Below are 11432 nucleotides of genomic sequence, written 5' to 3'. Positions count from 1 at the left end.
GGCGCACCCACCCCACGGCACGTCCTGGCCGTGGCACTGAGTCAGTTCCTGTCCCCACGGCACCGCTCTATTCTCGAAGGGTGAGCTGGCTTTTTCCTGCCACTGGAAAATACACTTCTTTTACATCCTTATTTAAGCTTTTTTCCATTGACACGGATGTCTAGACTCCACAAAGGGCAGAAGGAAGGTGGGACAGCCCTTCTTCCCGGGCTGTTTCCAGCCCCAGTGGGATTGCAGAGTTGGCTGGTTCACAAAGAGCCCCATTCATGAGGTTGTTTTGTCTCCCAGGGTGACCTTTCAGGCCTAAAGATCTCCGAGACATTGACAATGCAACCAAAATTGGTTTCAGAGGAGCCTCTTCTGGTTTTCCTCCTCCTGTGGTGGAGGTCTGAGGACCTCACACCCCCTCCTGTCCCTCTTGTCCAGAACATGGGAGCAGTTCTTTCCCCTTGAGCAGGACAGGAGGACTCCGTGAGGCTCTCCCTTGAGGAGCCTGGACAACCTTCTTTGATCATGACCTCCAGTTTCACTGATGAAAATACTCCTGTTGATAGCCCAAAATAGATCTGATCTGTGATTTTTCAGCACATGTATCCCAATATTCAAATGTTTATCTCAGCCCTTTCTGACTGGATTTGTCACTTAAAACAGCAACTTTTTTCATCTCTCCTCTTCAAAAATGTTTTGCTTCCCCTTAAATGCTGGGAAACTGTGGAAATAGTAGAAATATGTTTTTTGCCTTGATTTAAGTGAAAGATCCCATTTAAATCCCCGTTTCCCTAAGCTGTTCCTTTCTGGTTTGCTGGTACACAGGAGAGCTGTGGGTGGGGTAAGATCATGCCTGAAATGAAACCTCTCCTTGTCTCACTTCAGCAAAGTGAGAAATGCTTCCCACAGTGTCTCGAGACTGAAACTAACATTTTCTGTGAATAAAAACAAAAAAAAAAATAAAATATGGAGACAAAGAGGAAAAATGGATCCAGACGAAGCATCAAGTGAAGAACACAGTTTCTTGAACCACTTTTAATTTGTGCCACACTAAAAAAATCATTATTTGCAGCACAGGACAGCAGCACCTCCAGTATATTTAAACCAGGGCAGCTTTCCCTAACCAAAAGGCTTTATGATGCCTCAGCACCTCTTCAGATTTCCACTCCTTATCACATTCCCTCGTATTTTGGTGTTTATGGTGTTTTTCTAGTGATCAAGGGGTGAAATTCAGCCTTGGCATTTTTGAGCTGGTACCAGGAGCTGCTGGGAGGAGTTATCTTCTCCCTCCCTCCTTCTCCCCACCCTGGAAGTGTCACAATTTGAATTCCTCCTGACATCCTGCTCGGATCCTGCATGGCCAGGAACATCAACATCCATAACCCATTGCCCCACAAGTTTTTTTAATGATTGCACAGCCCTATGTGAGATCAGTTAATTGAAAATATTTTATTGCTTTCTAAAAACCAGTTTTAATAAACTCCAAGGAGATACAGGAAGTAGATCAGCAAAATTATTGAACACACTTAATTCTCTGGAATTTACTCTGCAGGAAGAGAGCCAGCTCTGTGAGGACAAGTTGAGGAGACCCCATTTTGCCAGAGTTCATTGAGGTTGGTCTCCTCTGCACCACTTTAATCCTCAAATTCCAGCACAGCTTCAGGTGAAATCAATGATCAATGGATTGGTTTCAGCTGGGGTTTGATCAGCACCTTGCACCTGAGTCAGGTAAGAATAAGACCAGCAGTTTTTGGAGATGGAACAAACCATAACTGCAGTGTTTGCCAAGGAAAACTCCTCACGAAGGTTTGAGACTCCTTCCCAACTCCTCCTGCTCAGCAGCCACCACTCCACACTGCCTGTCCTTCCTAAAAACTCCACATCCTCCCACTGCTGCCCTCCAGGAGCAGCCCACCCTGTCCCAGTGATGCCAGTAAGGTCATGGGTGAGCCATCTCCAACTCCTTCCCTGTATTTCAGGAACTTGTAGAGAAGCTGGAGAAGACAGATGACTGCCTGGAGTGGCTGGAATTCCTTCCTCTGATCCTATGGAATTTGCCCTCTGGAGGAAACGTGCCATGAGATGGGAAGAGTTGGGCTGTAAGGCAAGAGACCAGCTCCTGGCATTCTCAAACATGGAGATTGCCCTCCTGAAATTCCTAGCACGGGAAGGGAGGCTCTTCCCTAAAGCTCCAGCACCTTTAAATATATAATATTGGAGTCATCCAGATGGGAATTCCACCCTGACACGGAGTGTGAAATACAGAAATGGCACCTCAGGTCAGGGCATTTCTTTGGAGTGTTTGGGTTCTCCCAACAGAGGAAAGACCTCCCAAGAGGGGTCAAACACGGTGACCTCCCTTGTGGAGAGGACACAGCAGGAGACACCCCCAGCTCCCAGCCCAGACTCTGCCAAGCCCATTGGATCCACCAGCAAAGCACCTGGACGCATCTCCCCTCCTCCTTCCCCACGAGGAGTGGCACTTGGGGTCAGGGGGGCACTGGCAGTGCTGGGGGGTGGCTGGACTCAAGGACTGGAGAGGTCTTTTCCCACCCAAAGGATTCTGTGTGATTCAAGTTTCATGCAGTGTTTTTCCCCCACCAGGTAATTCTGCACCGCTTGGCCTCACTCCATGCCCCAAATCCACGGAATTCCCTCCCAGTGTCAGGGATGAAGCTCTGTCACTCTGGGCCAGCTGTCACCAAAGGAAAGCTTGCTTTGGCCGTGGCTGATCTCCAGGGAAAGCTGGCAGTGTCCCCAAGGGAAGGTGTTCCTGCTGGGTGCCTGGGCTGTGCCACGCAGCACCGCACTGGGATATTTGAGCAGGGTCCATAGGAAGATGGATGAGGCACCCCTGCAGCTGGGGAGCCTCTCCCATTGCCCAGTTTGGCCAAAATGGCATCTTCCAGCAGCTGGTGTCCCACTGAGCACGGAGCTGTGGCAGTCAGAAGCGGGTGTGGTGCTCGGGATCGGGATCAGGGTCCGGCTCCACCAAGGCAGCTCTGCCCACCCCGTTGGGCACAGCATGGCCACGACTCTGGAGCTCCTCCCAGCCTTTCGTGGGGCAAGGGCCACTGCTAGGGACCACCAGGTGTTTCTTCTGCACCTGCTCCAGGATCTGCAGCACCTGGAATGAGTAGACAGAGTAGGGAGTAGGTCAGGAATTAGGGGAGAGCAGTGATTTCTTCTCCAGCTGCTGAAATAATCAAAAAAACATAAAATAACAGGTTGGAAGTGACCCTTAACGGGGCAAGGACACCTTCCACAACATCTTCTCCCCTTGGGCAAGGACACTTCCCACAAGATCTTCTCCCCCTGGGCAAGGACACCTCCCACAAGATCTTCTCTTTCAAGCATCTGGCTTGGTTTTGGTATGACACAAATCATTTTTGCACTCAGAGGTCTCTTGGATGGGTGGACTTGGAGAGCCTGCCCCATAGAGGTCTGTGATCTTGGATTTCAGAGCCCTTTCCATGGATGAATCAGCCCCACCTTGCCTATTCCCCAGCTCCACAGAGGTGCTCCAGTGGATCCAGAGCAGGATCAGGACAGAAGCATGGAGCTCTGCTCTTGTCCCTCACACCAGCCTGGGATAACTACTCGTGCTATCACAGAGTTCTTGGTCTCCTTACTGAATGAGGAAGCCCCAGGCTGAAACTCATTGAATGGAGAAATGGAATGGAAATGAAACCCGGCTGAATTTCACCTGAGACTTGGGGATGATGCCGACTCGGAAGAATCCGATGTTCCCACTGTCGATCTTGGTGCAGTCCACCACGGTGGAGGCAATGTTCTCTGGAGAAGGCCCAGCACAAAGAACTGCATCCACCTAAAACCAGCAGATTTTCTCACCAAATTCCCCTTGGCAAGGGAGAGTTTTCCCTCCCAACAGTAAATAATTCCCATCAAAGGCAATGCTGCTCCTTCCTGCCCTGCTGCAGTGACACCAGTGTTAGATTTGGAGGGAATGAACCTCAAAGCAAGGACAGGGAGAGCTCTGTGGGGTGCAGGTCAGCAGCACAGCACAGACAGGTTTACAGCAGCCAACGAGCTCTGGAGAAGTCCCATCCACAAAGAGAATGTGTATGAAGTTTTGATTTTTGAGGAGTTAGAGGTGGTAGATGTGCACCACGTCTTGTTTAAAGCTGTCACGATGACACAAAATGTAAAACCCCCAGAATTCAGCAGTGCAATCTTAGAATCATGGAATAATCCAGAGTTGGAAGGATCCACAGGCACCATCAACCCAACCCCTGGCCCTGCACAGGACAAACCCCAACAATTCCACCCTTCCAAAGGCTCCTGGAGCTCTGGCAGCCTCAGGGCAGTGCCAGCACCCTCTGGGGCAAGAACCTTTCCTGATCTCCCACCGAAACAATGAAAGGCCATGACCATGGCACTTCCATGAGAGCTCTAACAGCCAGCAATATTTTGGAGCTTGGCACCAGTTTTAGACCAGCCTTAGATGGGAATCCCTGAGCTCCCACAGCCCAATGCCAGCTGGAGCCCTGGCACATCCAGGCACCAGGATTTGCTTGCTTGTAAGCAATAATGAATTTTTTATTGCTCCCATCATCCCGTGTTGGAATATGAACCCACTCACGTTGCCAAGCCATAACTACACTGTGTAAAGCAGAAGAGTTTTGGTTTCACACCAACACCTGTGCTTTAAAATCTAATTTCTCTTTGACACCAGCAGGAGGAGCATCCATGAGATTTTTTGAGTTAGAGCCTTTCCCAGATTCCTGATCCCTTCTATTGATTTGCCTTCTGGAAACGAAGTGGTTTCACTTTTCCATCCCCATCTCTTGGTTACCTTATCTCCCAGCTTGGCATACACTTGGTTGTGGTGGGTCGTGTCAGCCTCTCCCGTTGGGTTGGCTGATGTGACCACAATGGGACCAACCTGGTGATGGAAAAACAGGGGTCAAAGCTCTGAGCAGGACTTTGGGAATAAAAGAGGTGACTCAAGCTCTGAACTCCATCTGTGACTCTGAAGAGAGCTCAGTGTGGCTCACCCAGGTGAGGCACCTTTTTTGCAGGCAACCACAGTCCCACCAAACTGCGTTTGAGTGACTAGCACTGAGAAATTTGGGTTTAGTGATGATGGCCATGAAATGACATCTTGCTTTCCAGCAATAGCACTTGCCTACACCTGGAACACTCAGGGTATCACAGCTCCTGTGGCCACCTTCTGCACCTTCTGAAGTTATTCTGGCCTCAGAGAAGTCCCTGCTTCCAACAGTGTTCTATATTGGAAATTAAGCTGTGTCTAAGGGCATTCTCCTGATTTCCTGACCTGGTGGTTGCTCCTTTTCCCCTCTTTGCTGCCATAAGATCCCTCCCAGCTGCCTGCAGGCCCCAGCCCCCCTCAGAGAAGGGCTCAGGTCACGGGGCTGAGGTGCTGGGACTCACCAGGTCGATGAGGTGTGTGGTGACAGAGCAGTCGGGAATGCGGATGGCCACACTCTGAGGGGTTCCAACGTACTTGGCAGAGTCCTTCATTCCCAGGAAATCCACCCATTCACCTGCACCAAGCAGAGTCACTCAGCACTTAGAGGTTTACATCAGCCCAAACATGGTGGTTGTAATGGGAATATCCCTATGGAACATGTGGTGTTGCAGGGCTTCACCGTTTTGGGAATTTCAAAGCCAAAGCTCTCCAGAGAGCCTGGAATTACCAGCATTTCCTCACCTCTGGGAATGACCAAGCTAATGGGAGATGGCCAGGCAGCCTCCATGAAGTCCCAGAGGAGGGGAGTGAACAAGTGCCTGGCAGGTTCCAGCTGCTTCAGGCTGGAAATCCAGAGGGACATGGGGCGATCCTGAGCCTGGCGCTTGGACCTGGAAGGAGGGAAGAAAAGGTGAGGCTGGAAGTGAGATGAGGATTTAAATTCAAGGAAAGGAAACTGCTGGAGAGGTCTAGAGCTAAGAGAAGACGTGCAGGCTCTGCCCCAGGTCACCAGTCTGGAGTAGAAGTAGGACTGTTCAACCACGGAGTGGATGGAAAGGAACTTTAATAGCTACTCCCAGTCAGGAATGTCTACTTCCAAATCAAGGCTTTAACTTCTTGTGTACTGATGGGTAGAGGTCCCAACAGCCCAAATTCTGAGGAAACCCCACCCATATGAGGGGCTCCAGTTTACACAAGAGGGTTTTTTTTGTGACAACACGTACCTCCAAGTAAGAACAATAACCCCATGCCCCATTTGCCAGAAGTGGTTTGGGTTTCTTGTGGTGTCCAAGTTACCCAGCTCCATCAGCCTTCAGTGTCCCAGAACACATCCACAGCTCAATTCCCTCCTTTCCTCACCTGGATCTTCTCCCCCCCTTGCTGTTCCCACCGAGGCTGAGCTGTCTTGCTCTCAGTGGGTGCTGCAGCCAGCACTCAGAGCAGCTCTGGCTTCTGGCAGGTTCCTGAGGCCAGCCCAGGTGCCAGGACTCACCTGTGAGCTCTCTCCACGGCGTCAGGCCGGCTGCAGGCGGCCACCAGCACGTACACGGTGTCCGTGGGGATGCCACAGGTGCCACCGTTCCTCAGGATATCTGTGGGCACAGGAACAGGGCACCAGCCTTGAGTGACAGGGGAGGGGTGTAATTCCCATGGCAGAACTGTCACACAATGTGCTCCTCTCCTCTCCTCTCCTCCTCCCAGCTCTGGCAGTGCATTTTCCTAAGGGGATATCTGGCATTTAGGGAGGTTCTGGGCCAGAGTGGAGAGAGCAAGGACCAAGCATTGGCTCTGCTCTCTCTGTGCAAAGCTTTGGGTGGTAGCCCCAGCCTGGAGCATTGCTGGGTCTCAGAGCAGATGAGGACACAGGGAAATGATGCAGGAGACACAGCAGGAGACACGCTGCTCTACTCAGCTCGTGACTCCTGTAACTTGGCCCATTTCACCAAAACATCCCCACATCATCCAGGTTTCCACAGCAAGGCCAGGTTAGATGGGGCTTGGAGCAACCTGGTCTAGTAGAAGGTGTCCCTGCCCATGGAACAAGATGGGCTTTAAGGTCCTTTCCCACTCAAACCATTCTGTGATTCTCTGATTGGGATAATGTTCTTTTAGGAGTGTTCTGCTACAAAAACCTCCCAGAATTTCCCCTCCATCCCTGCATCTTGCCCTCTATTTTCCCCTTACCTGCAATTCTCTTGACTGAGGAAGCTTTCCTGGCAGGCAGGTGAAGGCACTTGCTTGTTCCTGCCCCGACACCACTGAGCTGCACCATGGGCCTCCCCATGGGCAAGCAGCAGCCCTCAAAGGTGCTGCTGGCCAGGGCAGCCAGGAAGCAGTAAAAGCTGACCAGCCCAAAGATAAGGGTGGCAGCAATGTCGTATCCAGTGGGAAGAGCATGGATGGCATCCAGCAGGAAGCTGACAGCGATGAGCATGAACGTGAGGGAGTAGAAGAACCAGGCCGTGTTTAAGAAGAGCGAGCAGAAGACAATGAAGCTGTTGAATAGCATGAAGGAAATGATGCCCACAGCTGCGTGGAAGCTTCTGGCAGTGCCACAGAGGCCACTGTACCTTGTCAGGCCCCAGATGATCCACATGACAGAATAGAGGATGAAGGCACTGCTCTCCAGGGTTTTACCCCGGGCAAAGGCCACTGAGCCACCCAGGAGCTTCAGGATCCCACCAGCTACCACCAGCCATGGAATGACCACGGTGGCAAGAGGAGCCTGAGGGTCTCCTGAGGCTGTTAGAGCAAAAGAAGCCAGGACACTGCAGGCATAGGTAAGGACCTCTGCATCGGCATACTTGGAATAGCCCAGGTAGGGAGCGTGGAGGTCTGGACCCTCCCGGAGCTTCAGGAGGCTGCTGCGAGCAAGGAGGGCCTTCACAGCCCCCTTCCCTGTTGGGATCTTGGCCCTGGCCCTCACATTGTACAGGTGAATCAGAGCCACCAAGGCCGAGGACACAAAAATGGCCACGGCCACGCCTTGGGGGCCACCTGCAAAAAAACCCCTGGGGCTGCAAGCCAAGGCAATGCAGTAGGCGACAAAAACCAGCAAGTACAGGCCATCCACAGGGCTCTGAAGGGAGAGAAAAAGAGCCAAGACAGCAAAAAGAATGGAGAAAACCACCAGGAATGGGGTTGGGAGAGATGGCTCCTCTGGCTGCCAGGCAGGGTACAGGAGGCAGTAACCTGCAGCGAACTTGAGGATGGAAGTGAAGCCAAAGGCCGTGGCCATGAGCGCGTCCATTGCACGGTAGGACAGCACACAGATGCCAATCTGGAAGGTGCCAGCTGCCCACAGCCAGGGCACGTGGCCCAGGAAGAGCCTGTGGGTGACGCCCAGGAGCCTGCAGCAGAAGACACTGGCTGACAGCATGTTCAGCAGCAGCCCAGGGGCTGTGAAGGGGTTGGTGCCGCCAGCGCTGCCCCGGCCCTGCTCCTGGGCCTTCTTCTCGGTGAGCTCCGTGCCAGGGAGGGCAAGGCTCCCTTTGGTCAGGAGGCGCAGGATCCTCCCCAGGGCAAAGTAGCCCCCGAGCAAGCAGACGCTGAGGTGAGCGCAGGCCACGGCCGAGGGCCCGAGCGAGGAGCTGCAGTGCAGGGCCACCTCATGGGCGCTGGCCAGGGACACGGCGGCGGCCACCAGGCCCAGCAGGGGCTCCCCGCAGAGGAAGCCCACCACGGCCAGCAGCAGCAGGGCCAGGGTGAAAGCGGCCAGGCCTGGCACCAGGGCATCGCGGGCATCGCCCGGGCCGGGCAGCGCTCCCTGCCCTGCCAGGATGAGGATCACCCCATAGCCACTCCAGAGGGCTGACAGGGTCAGGCACAGCGCCACCAGCAGCGAGGCGCTCCCGAGGCTCCTCCGGATCCCTGCGGAACAAACAGAGACACGGCAGTGGTTTTGGACAGCGTGTGGGAAGCAGGGCTTAGGAAAAGCAAGGAGCAGGATCACTATGGGGCAAGGATCAACCCAGGTCCTGCCTGATGATGGATTTATCCTGAAGAAAAGGAGGCCACTCTTATCCCACTCTTACCCCTCTCTTCAACTGCCTGGAAGGAGTTTGTAGCAAGGGGTCAGGCACTTCTCCCAGGGAACAAGAGGAAATGGCCTCAAGTTGTGCCAGGGGAGGTTTAGATTGAGGATCAGGGAAAATTTCTGATGGAAAAAGTTGTCCAGCCCTGGCACAGCTGCCCAGGGCAGTGGTGGAGTCCCCATCCCTGGAAGTGTTGAAAGACACAGGGATGTGGCACCTGAGGACATGGCTTGGTGGTGGTGCTAGTTGATGGTTGTATTTGAAAGTCTTGAAGGTCTTTTCCAACCTGAACAATTCCGTGATTTGATGATTCTGTGATTTCATGTTGCTATGAGTTACAGAGAATAAATGATTCAACATTCATTCTAGAAAGTGTGAGTTTTGTCCTAGGCAGTGATTTTCTTCTCTCAGATAAGTACAGTCACTGTCTTTTGGCACTTACCCATGGACATTTCAATCCATGCCTGCTGAAAGTGCTCTCAGAAAGCCTGGGAGATAAATGTGTATTCTGTGTGTTAAAACTCTGAGATCCTGGTAGAGCATTTGTTTAAAACAAACATTGATTTCTTCTCTCGCCTATAGAGGGAAAATTTGCTGTGCTGACACAGAGCCATGGAATGGTTTGAGTTGGGAGAGACCTCAAAGCTCATCCCATGGGCAGGGACACCTTCCACTATCCCAGGTCCTCCAAGCCTCATCCAACCTGGCCTTGGGCACTTCCAGGGATCCAGGGGCAGCCACAGCTGCTCTAGACAGCACACTCCTCTGGGAGGAGGGATGAGTGGCCCAGCGAGGCTGCCATGGTTTGTATCCTGTGGGCAGAGCAGAGCTGGATGTGCACAGCTGTGGGAAGGAGGTTTGGGGCTGGCCAGCTCCAGATCTTACCTGCATAGGCCAGGAGAGCCGACACAAGGAGCAGCAGGACCCCCAGAGCCGTGCTGGGGATCAGCGGCGCCGCTCGTGCGGAGCTGTAGAAATGCACGGCCAGCAGGAGAGAGCCTGTGGGACGTGGGGAGAAACACACTGAGCTTGTAAACCTGGCTCAAAAGTCAGGGGAAAATCAGGGCAAACAGAACAGGGAAGAGAGAGAAAATAACAGTGAAAGATCTGCAAATAGGAAAGTCTAAAGGGCTGGGGGAGTGTGGCTCGGTTTGTGCCCAAGGGCTCACTTCTTCCTGTGTGCCTGGTTTGAAAAAGTTTGGAATTAGTCACTTGAGGTTGCCCAGAGAGGTTGTGGATGCTCCATCCCATCAAGGTCAGGTTGGATATTGGGGCTTGGAGCAGCTGGGTGCAGGGGAAGGTGTTCCATGGCAGGGGATGGAACAAGATCATCTTTAAGGTCCCTTCCAACCCAAACCATCCTGGGAATGTATGAAAGAGTCTGAAAGTGCTCCCCTGTTGCCAGATAAAGGTAAAAATCCATTATTCCAGTTATACAAGAAGCAGACAGACAACACACCCTGCAGCAGATCCCTCCAGCCTTGTACTGATGGAAAACCAGTTGAAAAAATCCAGGAAGATGGAACACAAAGGAGGAGCAAGTGAAAGAGAGTGAACTCAGAAAACAGAGCTGTGGGGAGAAGGGCTGGAAAAGGAAAGGGGAGGAAACTGCATCCAAACCGAGATGATTTACTACAGTGACTATAAAAAAGTTTGGATTTGCTTCCCTCCCAGCGTGGAACAAGTACAAAACTTCAGGCCAGCCCTTGGAAGCCAACACAAATATTTTGTTGGCCGCCAAAGCAGGCGCAGGGATCTCTGGATAGAAAAGCTCACCCCAGGCAGAGAAGTCTGCGGATAAACAGCCTCCTGAGCCCCCTCGGAAAAGGAGGGTGTCCCGGAAAGCTCGTCCCGAGCCCGTGTCCCGTGCCAGGATGCCAGGAGCGGTCCCTACCTGCGGAAATGCCCAGGAGCCCGATGCAGGAATGCAGTGACTCAGCCCCGCTGTCGCCCATCCCTGCGCGCCCAGCCCCGGCCGAGGGCTGAGTGCTGCCTCTCTTTCCTCCCATGCTCTTTATAACCAAACCATCGCCGCTGCCGCCGGTCCTCCCTGCTCTCCACCCCTTTTCCCTACAAACCTCTTCTGTTCCGGCTGCTCTCTGCATGCGGGAGGAAATGCAAATGAACTTCTGGCTGCAGTAAATTTGGGGCTGTGAGTCAGCGTGGGCTGCTGGTAGCTCCCTCCAGGGGCCTCTTAATTTTACTGTTGATTAACCCTTGTTCAAAAAGACACTTGAAAAATAAGGCTGAGGGTTTATTGCTGTTGCTGCCTTTTTTTGCTCCTGCCAGTGAGGAAATGACACTGGTTAAAATGAAGGTTTTTGCAAGCATCCACCTTGATGGAGCAAACAAGCCCTCTGCAAGCCCAGCAGCTCCTTGGGGACCACTTGTTTCTGCTCACCCTGGCCATGGGCCTGCTGTTTGTCCCTGTCTCAGCTCTGAATGCCTGGCACCAG

The 11432-nt window shown here is 52.6% G+C and overlaps 1 protein-coding gene across 1 annotated transcript; it reads right to left on the bottom strand.

Annotated features, from left to right (window-relative positions):
* Positions 1–1418: 1418 nt before the first annotated feature.
* On the bottom strand, positions 1419–10931 carry LOC134425877 (uncharacterized). Its single transcript, XM_063170895.1, has 9 exons — positions 10871–10931; positions 9862–9975; positions 7127–8923; positions 6435–6534; positions 5684–5832; positions 5404–5516; positions 4805–4894; positions 3695–3817; positions 1419–3115 (listed from the first exon to the last, which is right to left on the bottom strand). Exons 1-9 carry the CDS (start codon positions 10929–10931, stop codon positions 2933–2935), a joined length of 2730 nt encoding a protein of 909 aa, XP_063026965.1. The 3' UTR covers positions 1419–2932.
* Between the last annotated feature and the right edge of the window lie 501 nt (positions 10932–11432).

Source organism: Melospiza melodia, chromosome 16 (assembly GCF_035770615.1).
Source record: "Melospiza melodia melodia isolate bMelMel2 chromosome 16, bMelMel2.pri, whole genome shotgun sequence".
In the NCBI taxonomy this organism is placed as follows: domain Eukaryota; kingdom Metazoa; phylum Chordata; class Aves; order Passeriformes; family Passerellidae; genus Melospiza; species Melospiza melodia.
The sequence above is the reverse complement of the archived record's forward strand: the minus strand, read 5'-3'. Positions and strand labels throughout refer to the sequence as shown.

Bases quoted from the DNA above. Each gene is read 5' to 3' on its own strand.
- LOC134425877 (XM_063170895.1), bottom strand. From the start codon at position 10,931: ATGGGCGACAGCGGGGCTGAGTCACTGCATTCCTGCATCGGGCTCCTG. The intron at 6,535-7,126 runs GTAAGGGGAAAA...CTGTGCCCACAG, and splicing joins CTCAGTCAAGAGAATTGCAG to ATATCCTGAGGAACGGTGGC. The intron at 3,818-4,804 runs GTAACCAAGAGA...TGCTGGTTTTAG, and splicing joins ATGCCAAGCTGGGAGATAAG to GTGGATGCAGTTCTTTGTGC.